This window comes from Apaloderma vittatum, unplaced genomic scaffold (genome assembly GCF_000703405.1).
Source record: "Apaloderma vittatum isolate BGI_N311 unplaced genomic scaffold, ASM70340v1 scaffold802, whole genome shotgun sequence".
NCBI classification, from domain to species: Eukaryota; Metazoa; Chordata; class Aves; order Trogoniformes; family Trogonidae; genus Apaloderma; species Apaloderma vittatum.
Window position 1 is genome coordinate 113,886 of NW_009702900.1, and position 15,428 is coordinate 129,313.

The following is a 15,428-nucleotide window of genomic DNA, read 5'->3' on the forward strand; positions in this document are numbered from 1 at the left end:
CTCCATGGCACTGTATCATGCTTGAAAATTGTTGCCCATAGAGCAAGGTCTGTGAGACGGATCTAGAGATAGCATTTGGGAAAGCTTAAAAAAGTTAAGGATCGGACATGTGCTCAAATGCAGACTTATACCAGAACTAGCCTACCCTTGGGGTTTTTTTAAATCAAAGAAACAAGTGCTTCTACAGCATGATTCATCTCATTCTGAAGTAGAATCCTGCCCATAAAGTACAGTAAACCATCAGCCTAAAGATATACTAGAAAAAATCCCAACCAAAGTTATCACTTGTGCTGAGCAATTTATCTTCAGAATTGCCATCCCAGGAATTAAGAATCCATGAAATGTTACATCAAAACACAAAAAAAAAAAAAAAAAAGGTTTCATTCTCAAGGAATGATACTTTTTAGGCATAGTCTCCAACCACCCTAAAAGCCACGTGTTTGGGTTTCAAAGGCAGTCAGGCCAATCACTAAGCACAAAGCTAGGTAAGCACTGGTTTAGTGTCTAAGTGTCTCAACCAGCTTTTATAAATGCAAGTGGCAAAACCACAGATTTTAATGGTCTGTGATCTTTCACAGAATCACATCCTAATGGTAAGAACAAACTAATTTTTAGACAACTGATAGTGATTTTAGACTCTTTAATAATAAAGAGACACTCTCAAATCTTATCTTTTTATAAACTTCTCAATATCCACTTGCTGAAAAGTCTATTACCCAAAATCTGACCCATGCCAAATCCCTCGTCAGTTTTATAAACTTTAGGAAAAATCCTGGTCTTACAATCAGTGGAAGTTTTGTCACCGACTGCATAAGAAATATAATTTCATCCCTTCATAATACGTTACAAACAAAAGCAGTTGCAGTTAAAAAAGCGTGCATTCTTTCTGCTTCCTCCTTTTTCATTTCTTCTTGAATATTTGGTCCTCCCACAGTTAGCCTCCCATCTTTAGAGAAGGAAGCTCTTTTCTGGACCGATCTGAAAAGCCATCACACTATAAATCCTTCCCACTTCTTATTCCTTCTCTTCACTATATTAAAAAAATCAGCGAATAATCTAGTTTTGAACTATTTAGCAAAGGATTTTTTTTGCATATTTGTACAGCTCGCAGTGCAGCAAAACCTTGGTCCCTGTCTGGGCACCCCCACAGCACAAATAATAAATGCTCATTACCAGTTGTTAGGATGAGGAGTGATCCGAGTGATTTTATATTTAAGATGACTTGGAACCACTGCTTTTTGCAACAACATGTTCAAACGTTCGAAAAGGCAGTTTTTTCCTGGTTATCAGAGGACAAAAAAGAGCTCCACCTTGCAGGTCCCCTGCTCAACTAGAGATATTTCATGGTGTCCCCAAAAGCTGCGACAATATTTGATGAGTCCTCTACACTCATTCTTCATCCCAAGTTCTTCACCTTTACCTAACAAATTAAATATAATACCAGCTGCTTTTTCTGATTCTCCCTCTCCATCTTTAAGTCACCCTCTGTAAGTCACCTTCTTTCAAGCCTTCACCACTGATTCAACACCAGTTGAAACTGGTAGCACCATTTACCCAGCCTATTTCCAATGAGCAGTTAACTTGTACCTCAATTTCTACCACTTTCTCACTCCCTCTACTCTCAAGTGATCTAAACCTTGCTGAGGGTTCTTGGAAAGCCCTTTCCCACAGGCTGCCAATTCTAGTAAATGTATTGGGACTGACAGGTCTAGAACCCCAGTTACTGCTGTCCAGACTGATTCCTTTGGACCTCACCGCAAAAGCTACACCAGGCTGAGAGTTTTGCATTTGAGCTAAATAACAGCAAAAGACAGATGACTTGAGAAAGGACCTTTACCTGCTTGTGAAGCACTACAGCACAGGCTTGTGCCTACCCCTCCATATCCACTGTTCCCTTCTAAGCTCCTGCACCAAAAATGTCTTTCCTTATTTACTCTTTATGAGCACTGAAGCCTGATTCTAGTGTAACAGTTTAGATGGCTCAGAAGTCAAACCAACCCTTAAAATAAACCAGCTGAAGCAAGACGATCACTTTTTGTGTTGTGTTACTTTTTCTAGAAATTGGATCATTTAGGAATTTGGGTTTAGTATTATGAGAAACTCTGTTTGAAACCAATGATTTTCCACTGACTCATCTGTACAACAACAGCTCTGAAGATGCTGCTCATCCTACTACAGGGCTTATATAACTCCTCCTTCTTGACTATTGGATAAGCAAACTCAGGTTATATTAACACAAATAACACATCTCAGCCTAGCCCAGATCAAACAAACGGAGTATGTGAACAAGGAATTAAAATGTTTTGTCTGGAGAGTAATGATGAGAAGTACCAAACTTTCCCATTTGGTTTTGCAACACTTACCAGTAGCAAAAAGCAGTTTCCTCGGGTCCTGAAAAACAGACAAGAGAAAAAAAAAATTCAATATGTTATTTTATATCTACATGAATAATGTAATAATAAGTAGCTCATGAAGCTCATACATGTGAAAGCATAAGCGATCCCTAAATCTGAATGCTGGTATTTGGTAACAGTTTACATTGACTGCAATTCAACACAAACTAAACCTTTAGTCTTTGTGGTCCCCCAATAAAGACAATTCTGATCTGTTACGAAAACTGGGATCCAGATAATTTTACAGACAATTGTTTTTTGAAAGCTTAAATTTACTCAGTTACCTCATACCTTTGGGAGGACAGAGGGGAACAGAAGAGGGAGATTTTGAATTTAAATGGAAGACAAGGTGCAAGGATTTTACTGCCAGTTACACCACCAAGAGATTTGCAGTGGACTCTAGTGACAGGACTGCACACAAAGGAGCTGACAGTACAAGGCCAGATGTTGCTGTGTCCTTCATTGCACGTGAAAGAGGAGACAATCTCACAACCACACAACTTGCTCACTTTCCCGGAGCTCCTGAGGTTTTGTCTTCACTGTAGAGAGGCACAATAGCTACTGGAGTGTCTATAATCTGGGACATTTCAATGCTAGAATTACTAAAAACTTATCATCTCCATTTTCTATTGCAAAATTCCTAAGGCTGCTTAGTGAAGGCTGCCATGTACACCCTGGCAAGTTCTTGCCTGCAGCAAGCTCCTGCTAATGTCCCTGGCGAGGCTGAGGCTAAGTCTGTTAAGACCACTCTTAACACATGCAGACACTGGAATTCAACCCAGAACCTCAGCACAATAGTTGGTGTTGGCATGTCTGTCTGCCACAGAATAGCTCCGTGATTAGATCATTTACCCAGGGAGTGGAAGACCTTGGTTGCTGGTCCTTATGAGCCTGGGCTGAGTCAAGCTCTGCTTTTCCAGGAAAGGATGCAGCTGGGATAGGGTCACTCTAAATCTTTCCTAATGAAGCTGGTAAAAAAAGAAATGCAGAGCTGAGACTAGAATGAATATAAACAAGAGGGAACTTGATTGGAGCCCAAAGAGGAAAGAGTCTTGGACTCTGGTCTTACTCCTAAAATCTGCAAATATAGTCCCACTGCCAAATGCGCAAGTAAGCACCTGGAGGAAGGACTAGGACTCTGGTCTGCCTGCAAGAGATCCACATCACAGTCAGAGGAGTCGTGCAAACCAAGTATTTTTTAAGTAGAAAACAGCTTCCAGCCCAGTTCACGCAGATAACTAATTCCAATCTTAGCATATATACTCCATTTCCCACTGAAGTTTAAAAATGTAAAATCACTCTCAAATCTCGCTATCCTCAAATCACCAGTATATATCATGTGGCACTATATTCTAAACACTGCAAATGCAGAATATATGCTCCTGAGCACAGCAGCACAAGGGTCTCAATCAGGTCCATCCAAAGAACAGAGAGAAGCAAAAAAGGAGAAGCAGGAAACAGGGTGCAAGGTGAAAGGATTTGATGACAGCATCATCCACCTTGTAATCCAATAGGACTGAACTCTGTTGGCTTAAACAAAAAATATTTAATACATGCTTTGTCTGGAGAAAGAAGTAAAATTCAGAGCAATCCACATGATGGCCAGTTTTAAATGCACAAACCAGCCCCAAACTGGATGGAAGATACAAAAGAATTGAATATACAAATACCATATGCTTAAATTGTATTCTTAAAAGCAATATATGAAAGGACAGCTGGCTCACCTCACCACGATAGTTTGCAGCATTTAATGCCAAAAACTCTTCATTGTAGTGCTCAGAGAAGTTAAGAGCATTCACCAGATGAGCAGCAACATGTAAGACTGAAAAAAAACAAACCACAAGAGATCTGTAAACAAGGGTAGATGTTCCCAGATGTCAAGCTATAATATCACACCACCTACAGGAGATGCATGACAGGCTACAGAATTCTTTTTCTAAAGTAAATCAGGTTATAGATATTCATAGCAGAAAGCTGTACATATTTCAAGATTTTAACAGTACAGCGATCATTTCTATGCTGCAATGCTTCAGCTGGGAGACAACATTCAAAGGTGCCCACCAAGAGCATTTCTTTTTCACCTCATTAGGTATTTGCCTCCATTGCTTCCTTTTCTGCAGATAAGGCTGCAGCACCCTGCTTCTTCACTCAAATTCCTTACACACAATGGAGGGTCACTTGTAAGAGGCATTTTTGACCTGATCTCACATACCTATCCTTTCTGAAACCGGAATTTTAAGGAAAGGCTCAGCATTAGAATATAAGCCCACGTGTTTAAAGGAAAAAAAAACAAAAACAAAAACAAAACCTACGCACATTCAAGGAAGCCTTCGCAGCTTAAGGCAAGGAAGCACAGAGCAAGACTACCCCCAAATGTACTGTACTAGCAAAACCACAAAGTGCTGCTTCAGTGTGTTTCCCAAACTGCTCAGGACAGTAAGATCTCACCTGAGAAGATGCATATTGTAACACCACACGTCACGTGGAAAGTTTTACTTTTATCTAGCAGCCTTCTGGTCTTCCTGCTGGCAACCTAATAAGAAAAGAATTCAAGCAATCTGTCTTCTAGAACAAAGCAAAGAAAAAAATACTAACAGCGACTAAGGTAATAAAATGGCAACTTCAGGTTTCACTAGGTTTAACACTCTTGCAAGCACAGTATCTAAATTTAAAAACTACAGAATTATGTCACTGAGCCGATTTTGAGGATTTAGTGAAGAAATTACAGCTGGATCTGTATGACATAGAGTAATGTCTCCCCTGGCTTTAAAATTCAGGAATTCCAGCACTAATTGTTGTAGGCTTTACCTACTCTTTAGTGAGCAGGATGGAAGGGAAAGGTACACATTTGCATACATGTAAGCATCTACAGGCATCAAATCTGAGAAATAATATCACATGATGAACAGAACTCACAAGAGTTCGCAACCATCTAGAGAACACACCTGTGCCTCGAAAGCATTATCCATATTTCTGTAAAAGCAACCGACAAATCACAAACAAACTCAACTATCGCTTATTGGATACCGGTATCGAAAACAAACCCTCTTAGCTTTGCCAGAACTTTTATTTTGTCCGTGATAACAAATATATCAGGTTGGGTATTCTCATATAAAGTTCCATTATCTCCAGCAGGACACTTATGCCATCCAGAGATGTTTTTTATGTTCCGTTAAATGCTACCAGGAAGCAGCAGAGAGGACACAGATATCTTTGGGAAAGAAGGAGGAGACTTTGTCTGCTTGCAGTTCCACAGCAACCCCCCATCCTTCAAAAATGTCTTGAGGAAACCTTAGTCACGAAAGTCCAATCAAGCCAGACAACACCAGCCAAGGTGTGGTCTTCAAGAGAGTCATGAATCTAGACTGAATATCTGACATTTGCACTGCGCAGGCACTGGGTGTAAAACAAAAAGGGATATAACAGATTTGTTCCAATTATTTTTAGACTAAACAGAGATTAGACCCCTTCTCTTCCCAACAGCTGCGCCCTGATGACAGCCGTTACCTTCTGAGATCCCCGCAGGAAGGCCAAGAGAACACGGCACATCGGTAGAAGGACCAGGCAGCAGTTGAGATTGAGGACAGATGCCGAAGCTCTGCTAACACACAATCCTAGCTGAACAAACATATCAAGAGTTAGATTACAGGGAGAAAAGATGCTCCGACGGTTCAAGTGTGAGTATTCCACCTCTTTTATTTCACTCTGAAACCAAACGATTCCCTTACTCTCTTGAATCAACAGAAAAGTTGAGTTTCGTGACATTTCACATGTACTGGAACACCACACGACACACAGCATGCTAAGCCTATTCTCTAAGGGAAACAGCCCTCACCTTTGCCTCTAAAAGAATATTCAAAATCAATTTTATCAGCAATACCGTCAGCAAATGCTAAGTTTCTCTGAAAGAACCCAAAATCTCATTGGTGCTCAAAGCCACATGGAATAAAACCTACCTGAGACAACAATAAGCATCCACCAAGAAATTACCTGAAAGCTTCAACAGACATAATGGAATAATAAAGAGATATAAATATTACAAAGACACTAAACAACTACTTAAGTGTAATGGTTTTCCAGTAGACGAGCCAGAAAAAAGATGTAAAAATATATTGATTCAATTTAACTGAAATGATAACACTGTTATGGAACTGTCCCCGAAATGCTCACCCATTCACGCTATGCAGTGCCATATTTGGACCTAGAGAAAGTAGGTTTTCTTCATCTTAACTACTCAATAGCTGGGAACTGTAACGAAATCTGATTTCATTAATGCTTTCACTGGTATATTTGGAACTTACATAATTAGAACAAAAACACTTGTCAAATAAATGAACAAAGCACATATTAATGTCATAACCCTCCATTTTTTTATCTTACATTCTCTCATTCATTTATGCTTTTTTAAAAAGTTATCAAAATGCTATTGTTCTCCTGGTTATTAGGTTGAATTACCATTTCACTAGCTTATATAAAAGATGCTTTTAGACTGTCAACAGACTTCTGGAAGGATATTTTCTACAATGTTCTCTAAACTAGAAGTTTTTCAACTCCTGAAGAAATTAATAAAAACTATTACAGCATTGTAAGATAACTCAAATACTGCAGAGGTATGTGAATTACTTGAACTGGTACTAATTATCTAATAAAAACTACTAAAGATTTACTCCTTTTTCAAAAAGAAACATTAAGTCAAAAATAGAACATTTATGATTTCTCAATAAAAAAACACTAATCAGAGAAACATGTATGTTTATCTTATAAAAAAGAAAAGGAGAGAAACAAAGGTTTCATTTATGTGGAAATATATTCTTTTTATAAAAATTATTAGAAAAGTCTTGTAACTTCAAAATGTGTAATGGTTACTAGTTGTTTCTTACAGGCTTATCTACATGCCACAGAAATAGATGAATATATAAACTAGTGCAAATCAACAAAATAATTGGACCTAATTTCTAGTAAGATCAGAAGCATGATGGCGTGACAGGAGCTTCTCAGGACCATAAAAATTTATAACTGCCTGCCCTGACAACACCACCCATGTCCTTCACCTCCTCTGCAGTACCTCTGGGCACAAGCCCAGCAGGCAAACAGATGGTAAAGATATTCAATCTACGTGAAGTAACCTTTCCACTTAAATCCCATTTCTATTCCAGCTACTTTACATTGTTTAGTTAGATCCCAGTGCTAGGGATTTCCTCACCAGCCATTGCTACCTTTCTCAGAACAAAGCAGTCCTAAGGGCACCTTCCCTCAAAAGTTGCCCATGAGAAGTAGGACCAGTTAATGACACTACAAAATGTGCCGTGCTCTACCTTCTCCTCTTGACATGTCAACATGAGACCCCTCTAGCAAAGTCCTGGAAGTGAACCTCACAAAACTTACACTGAGAGCAACATTACAACAGAGGCATCTCCAGCCTACTGAGCTAGAGAAAATAAGACCAGAATGAACACATCACTCAGTTCGTTCCCGTTCTCCACGTCTCCTCCACTATTTCTTCCTTGGTGAGACACAGGAATGGGGTGTCCAGAAAAGCTGTGGATGCCTCATTATTGAAGAAGGCCAGGCTGGATCAGGTTTTGAGCAACCTGGTTTAGTGAGAGGTGTCCCTGCCCATGGCAAGGGAGTTGGAACTAGATGATCTTTAAGGTCCCTTCCAATTCAAGCCATTCTATGATTCCCATGCACAGTTAGTCCTTTTTTTAAGTACATAAAACCTCCTGTTTTTATTTCATCTGTTACTTCACACTCTGTTTCACATGCACAATGAGAGATTATTCTTGTTACTTTTCCCTCACAAGTCATGTTCTTCAGACTTGACATCATTCTCTCCACTGTGGACTCTCCCAACTGGTCCAGAGCTCAAGTGCAATGACCACAACTAAGCACCAGCTACAATGGCCACAACCTCAGCAACTGGCCTGAGATTTTACTGCATGCTGATGTCACTTTCCACTTCAATGTATTTACTTTTTTTAAAAAAAATAGTGAGCAATCACAATAAATATTTATTCTTGCCCACAGTAGCTTAAAGTGACTTTAGAACGTCACAAATGCTTTTGAACTATCACACAAAATGGCAATACCCTTGAAATGATTTGGCTTAATGGCAAGTAAAATGTCTCTATAATACGCTGCTTGCATATGCAAGACCGTCTTTATTTTTATTAACTATTATTCCTCTAAAGGGAAGCTAAAACTGAGCTATACAGCTCATAAAAGCAACAATTTCAAAAACATGGGCATTAAGCACATAAGCATTTTTATTAGAGCTTGCTGATGTGCCACAGTATTCAAGTGATTAAATGAGCATGATTTGAAACACCCAAGAACTATGTAGAACTGTCATTACACTAAACCTAGAAGCTGAACCATTTTTGTACTTCCTGACTAACAAAAGATGAAAAATGTTGCAATACAATTAATAAAGCAATCTGAAAACTCTAATACTTTCTATTATATGACCTGTATGATCTCTCATTAGTTTCTCAAGAATTCTTCTTGTCTTTGAGTTTAAACATAAAACAAGCATGATAACAGTTATCCAAAATGTCCTTTATCAGGCATAACTATTCCTCTCACAAAACTTCAACAAAATAGACTAGTTTGAAATAGTCTAGAATAGAGTTAAACCTGTATCTATTAATAATACATGCTTGTATTTATTAATAATACATGCAAAACTATTTAACTGGTACAAAAATACAAATCAGCTCTGATGAGTAGAAAAACCTACTCTACTACCCTTTTGTGTTTTTCCATTCCACTGTTTAACAAATAGCAAACATTCATTCATAGGGCAATTACTCTGGAAAAATGCCCTTACACTGATTCTGATTCAGTGTTATCAGTATCTAAAAACAAAGAGAAAAAAAAAAAAGGCATGAAACACCTTCAAATACGCAGTGCACTTCTAGGGAACTGAGATTCAAATATTTTTACCACTGGTTCATTTAAGGTTTTATTCTGAAGAAATAAAGACGGGCAATGTTTGCTGCAACAAGCCCATGACCGATTTAAAAACAATGATAAAGTAACACATTTAGCAATGCTTATAAACGCCATTCATCTAAGGCCCAAAAGAATAACAGAGAACTAAGTTTGCTCTTAACATATATCCAAAGGTTAAAAATATGCCTGTGAAACTAATTCTTTCCAAATGGTTTCCAAGTGGTCTCTTTCTTGACTTCCTCCCCATTGCCTGGGTGGCATAGTAACAAATCAACATACTGCATTGTTGGATTTTTAAACAATAGTAGAATAAAAGATGATTTTTGCTCCAAGGCAGCCCACTAGTTCTAGAAGGGAATATATATCTTTATCAAGTAGCTAAAAATGAGAGAAATATAATCCTCTTTTCTTCCTAAGATTATAATTTTCTTAAGAAAAAAAAAATGTGTTATGTTAGTAGTATGTGAAATTTCTGTAGGATCAAAGAGGAAAAATACCCTCAAAAATCTCTGCTGGACACTCTCTTTCATCCACCTTTGCTGATATCACATCCAAGCATTTGACAACCTCCTTCTGTACTCTGCCTACCCAGGACCACAGATGCTGTTATCTCATTTCATGGAGGTGTAAAGAGGCATAGAAAAATTCAAGGGTCAATCAAAATCACAGATGAAATCTGTGGCAGGGATAGTAGGGCACCAGACCCACTACAAACTCTAATTTTAAAAACTAGGATAGATTTTTTTCTTCAGACAAGCATAAATCAATCACCATATTTTCCTTCCCCAAAGCACTAGAAAAGGGCTCTGCAGACAGAGTGGGAATGTAAATTCTCTGATGCACAGTCCCACAGAAATCAGGATGAGCTCCTGGCTACACTCATACAACGCGCAAAGTAGGACGAGAAGCAAAGAGTCAGTTGTTGGCTGGTCTGCGTGTTGCTGCCAGCGAAGTAGGGAAAATGAGCTTCTCTGTAGTTGGGCAAACGATTTCAGTATTAGATTTGAGGGCTGAAGGAACTTTCTGTGTACTGCAGCACTGCCAAAGTTCATCAGCCACAAGCACAGAGCTGAACGTTACCTGCAACTGCTTTGCACAGGAACCTAATACTCAGTGCACAGCTGAAAAAAATACGGGAGAGCAGAACACAGGAAGACTTCAAGAAATACCGGCCTATCTCACCTTTTAAGTCCATCTTATGGCAAAAAATGGAAGAAGATCACAAATCAATTCACACCTCCAAGTGATGCGATTCTGTTTGGCAAGGCTTCGCTACCTGCAAGCACCAGTCCTAAGCAGGTCATGGTACAGTAAAGACATCACTCTGGATGCTCTCTCTGGAGGCCTCTCTTAGAATTTTTTCTGTCTTCTGTGGTCCAGAGAAATTTGAAAGGTTGTGGGAAGACTCATAATCCACATACTGCTCTGCAGATACAGGTCACAAACCAACTCCCCAAATCAGTATCGGAGCAACTAAAAAGATTTATTTTTGTAGGCAGGACAAACTGTGTTACACAAACTGCACCTCTTTTTGCCCTGACCTCCTTTCTTCATGGAGTACACCTTGTTTTGAGTAACAGAGCACAGATAATCTAAGATGAAGGACAGATTTGAATTGTGCAGATAGCAATTATTCCCCCTAGGCCTGCTAAATCTCACTGGAGATCTAGCACAAAAACAAACAAACAAAGAAAACCACCAATACCAAAGCAGCTGATAGGAAGCTGTAAGGAAAAAAAATCTGAGGGTAGAATAGATTTGCAAAGTTTTGCAAAGGTGGAAGTTAATATAAATGTCCTTCACAGGATTACTGTCATTTGAGCAGAAAGAAGTAAAAAAAAAAAGTAAACAGAAGAACTATATGGTACATAGAATCATAGAATGGCATAGGCTGGAAGGGACCTTAGAGATCATCTAGTCTAACTTCCCTGTTGTGGGCAGGGACGTCGCCTCTCGACTAGACCAGGTAACACAAACCCCAAGTTCGTCATCGTCTCATAATTGAGAATAATTTCAGCAATGATGCTGAATTGTGGGCTGTCCAGGAAGGATAAAAGGTTGATGGCAAACAAACAAACAAAAAATCTAAAATGTAGCAAAGAGAATGCAAGAAGACATTTACTTGCAAATTCAAGGGGACTATGGAGATAAAGCCTTGTGGATTAACGCCCCCAGAGTTCATCAGGGAATCCTGCATATATGTATGTATATGGCTTCCATAGCAACATAAATCTATTATTAGACATTTTCTCTACATGTAACACTCTAAAGAATAAATCCCAAATACCCTGGTTACAAGACAATTTAACAGCAAAAACACTCTGCATTAAGGAAAATAAAGGGTCAAGATACACAACTCCCTCCACTGCCTGGATGTGTGGGGAAGCAGGGTGCAAAGTGGTTGCATAAGGATCAATGAAAGCAGAATTTGGCCCCAGTTGGTAAAATCTCTATCATTATGCTAAACTAGCAAGGAGAAACATACAAGCTACTAGAACATTTACATCATATTCCAAGCAGTGAGTAAAGATGGCATAAATGTGATACGCAGTAAGAAGGCAGCAACTGCAGATAAAAAAAAATGAGGCAGCACTTTCATTTTCAGTCCAATTTTCAGTCATTGCAATCTTTTCCCAAAGAGATCCTTCTGAGAATGCATTTTCTTCATTTTGGTCCGAAACCCAGAAGGTTTTCTCTTGCACTAACATCCATTTGACTACATTAAAGTTATCTGAGCAAGGACTAGAAAGGAAATTGGGAAAGAGAGACCCTTTTATGCCATGACAGAACAAGCCAATGTTCTTTCTCTTCACGGGGAACTTAAGCAACAAGAACAGATACTTCATATAAAGCTCTCGAAAGCAAGATCTGAGTTCTACAATAAGGCCAGTACTGAACTTAGGACTGAATTTGTTGGTTAGATGCAAGCAAACTTGTGAAAAAAAATACAGGCAAGCTAACCTGAAGGGAGAAAACCTGAAGTCTGCAGAGAAACTAATCACCTGGGCAACTTCTCTAACTGAGCAGACACTAAACCGCCAACAATAAAGATTTTGGAAGCACATCAAGTAATTTATGAATCTTCCTTTCCGTATTTCGTGCCTACTACATCTTGCAGTAACTATCACAAACAAAAAGACCAGAATATTCCTTTCCTCTTTGCCATGCTCTTTTATAAGAAATCCATGCTTGCTGGATGTTTCCCAGGCTTCTCTTCTTTAATCAAGATTAGGCCATAAGCTAACATTTACTAAACTAGGAAAAAAATGAGATTCTTTATCTGCCACATATTCCTGAAACAGCAGCTATCAATGCATTCATGCAGTAAGACTGTGATCTGCAGTGTTACAAGCAATTAAGTTTCCACAGGGATGGTTCATGAAGGGAAGATTATTGTGGTTTACATCCACTAGTTCTAGTTGAACTTAACGCTGCAAGAATCATATAATCGCAGAATTATTCTGGTTGGAAGGGACCCCAGGATGTCTCTACTCCAACCTCCTGCTCTAAGCAGGTTCAACACCAAATTCAGACTAAGTTTGCTCAGGATTATTCCCAGTTAGTTTTTTTAAACTTCCAGGGATAGAGATTCCACAGTGAATAGTTCATAGTCTCATCAACAGGACTCAAACTGATCGAAGCAGTGACGTAAATTTACCCACGATGTTTTGCAGGAGAGAATAAGGCTGATTAAACTCCTGCTAGCACATCAGTGCCTTTGACTTTTTATTCTCTTTGCACTTCCACGACTCCACTGTGCCCTTAGTACCTTTTTACAGGTATAGAATTAAGGATCAGAAAGATTGTCATTGAAAGACTGAATAGGATTTAGGTACTTAAATAATTTTAAAATCCTGTGCTAAGTATCTTGTTCAAGGCCACAGCGGATGCAATCAGAAAAGAATAAAACTGAGCCTCCTTCTGTAGAAGGCTGAAGGGAAAGCCAACCACTCTGGTGACCACTGAATGGAAGACTAACCTCGTTCTTTCTCCTTCTTCAGGTCAGAAAAGAAAAAACAAGGTATGAAAATGTGGCAGGGTTGAATATAGTCTGGATATTCAGTCCAAAATTTCATTTCATATCACAACCTGATTTCCTTCAGCAGCTTTTCTTGTTCTTCATCCTGGTACTTGGTAAACAATAAAATTACCTGTAGTAAATATTTCAATAATGCAAGTGTATAAGGGAGATTTCAAGCTATCATAGTATACAAAGAAAGACAAAAAACCCTTAGCAGACCTCACTGAAAAAAAGAGATTTTTTTTCTTAATTCAAAAAGTACAACTCCTTTTTGCCTTTTTTTTTTTTTAACTGATTGGAAAAAGGAATCAACTTCCTTGAAAGTATCTGTTAAAAAGTTCATTCTGTTAATACAAAAAAAAACAATTTAAACAAAATCAACTATTGAATTAAAAGTGAAAAATTTTCATCTAAATGTCAACATTTTCAAACGTAAAGAAATGGCACAGAGACACTGCAAGCCACTCACCCATGTATGAAACAGAGAAGAGACTAGTAATAGAAATGGGCCATGGGCCAGTGGCTATACAAACCAATACAGAATCCAATAGGAAGAAAAATCCCCATGGAAGGAAACAGCACCTGTAATATTGGCACACTTACTCTTTTTCCTGAGAAGACTAAAATTGGGTTCAATTTTCTCAACCCTTGCAAAACAATCTGTATGATTTATATGAATATACAAATATATTGAAGAGAAGGAAGAACACTAACTGGGGTCTAAAGATGATATTTAGACAAATTGTAAACAGTGAATTGCAATAATGTTTTAGAGTTTTTAATATTTTCAGAGTTTTTTAATTAGTGCTTAGCCTTCCCCTTTCCTCCTCATTTTAGAAATCCTCTAAATCTCTTTGGCCTCCTGGTCCTCATCTCCTGACCAAGACAAGGAATCTGTACTTTGTTTGAGTTTCATGTTGAAGTACAAGAAAACCAAAAAGAGACCAGACGACGAGCTGGTACAAGGCAGATGAGTCTTTGGAACGGAGAGGAATTTTGCTGATTGATACCAGCTGACAATCTGGCCCAACACGTTGGCCCAAGAACACGTGCTTTACAAACAACCCACTTGCTTTGCCAGGAACAAACATAGTTTTCAAATGGATGCGCTGGGCTGCAAAGCCATCAGAGGTTATGGTAAAATTAAAGACTTGTTCACAGTTTTTCTGTTAAGAAAGTTATCACCATGAGAGATTCAAGTACTTTCACTCCCTCCTTTTGGGCTACCTTTGCTAAGATTCATTTCTTGAACACATCTGAGTCAGTCATAAGAAGAAAAAGAAATAGAAAAGTGTATCAGGTCAAATTACTTTCAAGCAAGTTCACAAAAGCTTATGGGAACTGGCTAGCTATGGCAATGATATCAACTACAGGGAGAAAAATAAGTCCTGGATCTACCAGAGATAAAACCCAGAGGCTCTACAGCAGGTAGATGTGCATCATCTGTGCTTTAACCCCATGGCAACTTTCCAATGAAATCCATTCTTCAGTATGACACACTGTTACCAATCATCATGTTATTCACATCACTTCTCCCTGAACTCTCAAATTCTGAGCAACCCTAAAGCATTTTCCAGAAAGCTGTTAACCCTTAATCTATCCCTTTGCATAGAAGTCATTTCAAACAACTGCAGTGGCATCGCCGTGGATGACTTCACAAGACAAAGCAGCATCTCACTTCCCCAAATTATCTTTTTGGGTTCTTCTGGTGGTGGTAGATGTTACCCTTCCTAAATCCAAGTAGTCAAATCTTCCTCAAACCATTCAGATTCCAAGAATTTGTCATTAGAAAACCAAACAAAACTAACATTTATATAGATTACAGTGATTTACACAGAATCAAGGACCTTTGAGGATGACAAAGACCTAAGAGAACTATGACTTAGCAAAAGAACTCCCTCAGCAAATATGTATCACAACAACAGGATTAGAAGGAAGTTGCTAGCCCGAATCCATCCATTAGCTTGACAACAACAAGTTGAGGTCCAGACGTCTGCTGAGCGTGTTTGTGTTCCTGTGAGTCCGTCTGCAGCTGGAAAGAGGAGAGGAGAGGAGAGGAG

The 15,428-nt window shown here is 38.7% G+C and overlaps 1 protein-coding gene across 2 annotated transcripts in view; it reads right to left on the reverse strand.

Moving 5' to 3' along the window:
• The window catches only part of NOX4 (NADPH oxidase 4), a 111,837-nt gene that overhangs the window by 95,925 nt on the left and 484 nt on the right, over positions 1 to 15,428 (reverse strand). For both annotated transcript variants that reach the window (XM_009864391.1, XM_009864390.1), the window contains exons 2-5: positions 5,901 to 6,011; positions 4,842 to 4,926; positions 4,118 to 4,215; positions 2,364 to 2,391 (exon numbers count right to left, since the gene is read on the reverse strand). In XM_009864391.1, the coding sequence (XP_009862693.1) occupies positions 2,364 to 2,391; positions 4,118 to 4,215; positions 4,842 to 4,926; positions 5,901 to 6,011 (322 nt within the window). The remainder of the gene's footprint in view (positions 1 to 2,363; positions 2,392 to 4,117; positions 4,216 to 4,841; positions 4,927 to 5,900; positions 6,012 to 15,428) is intronic.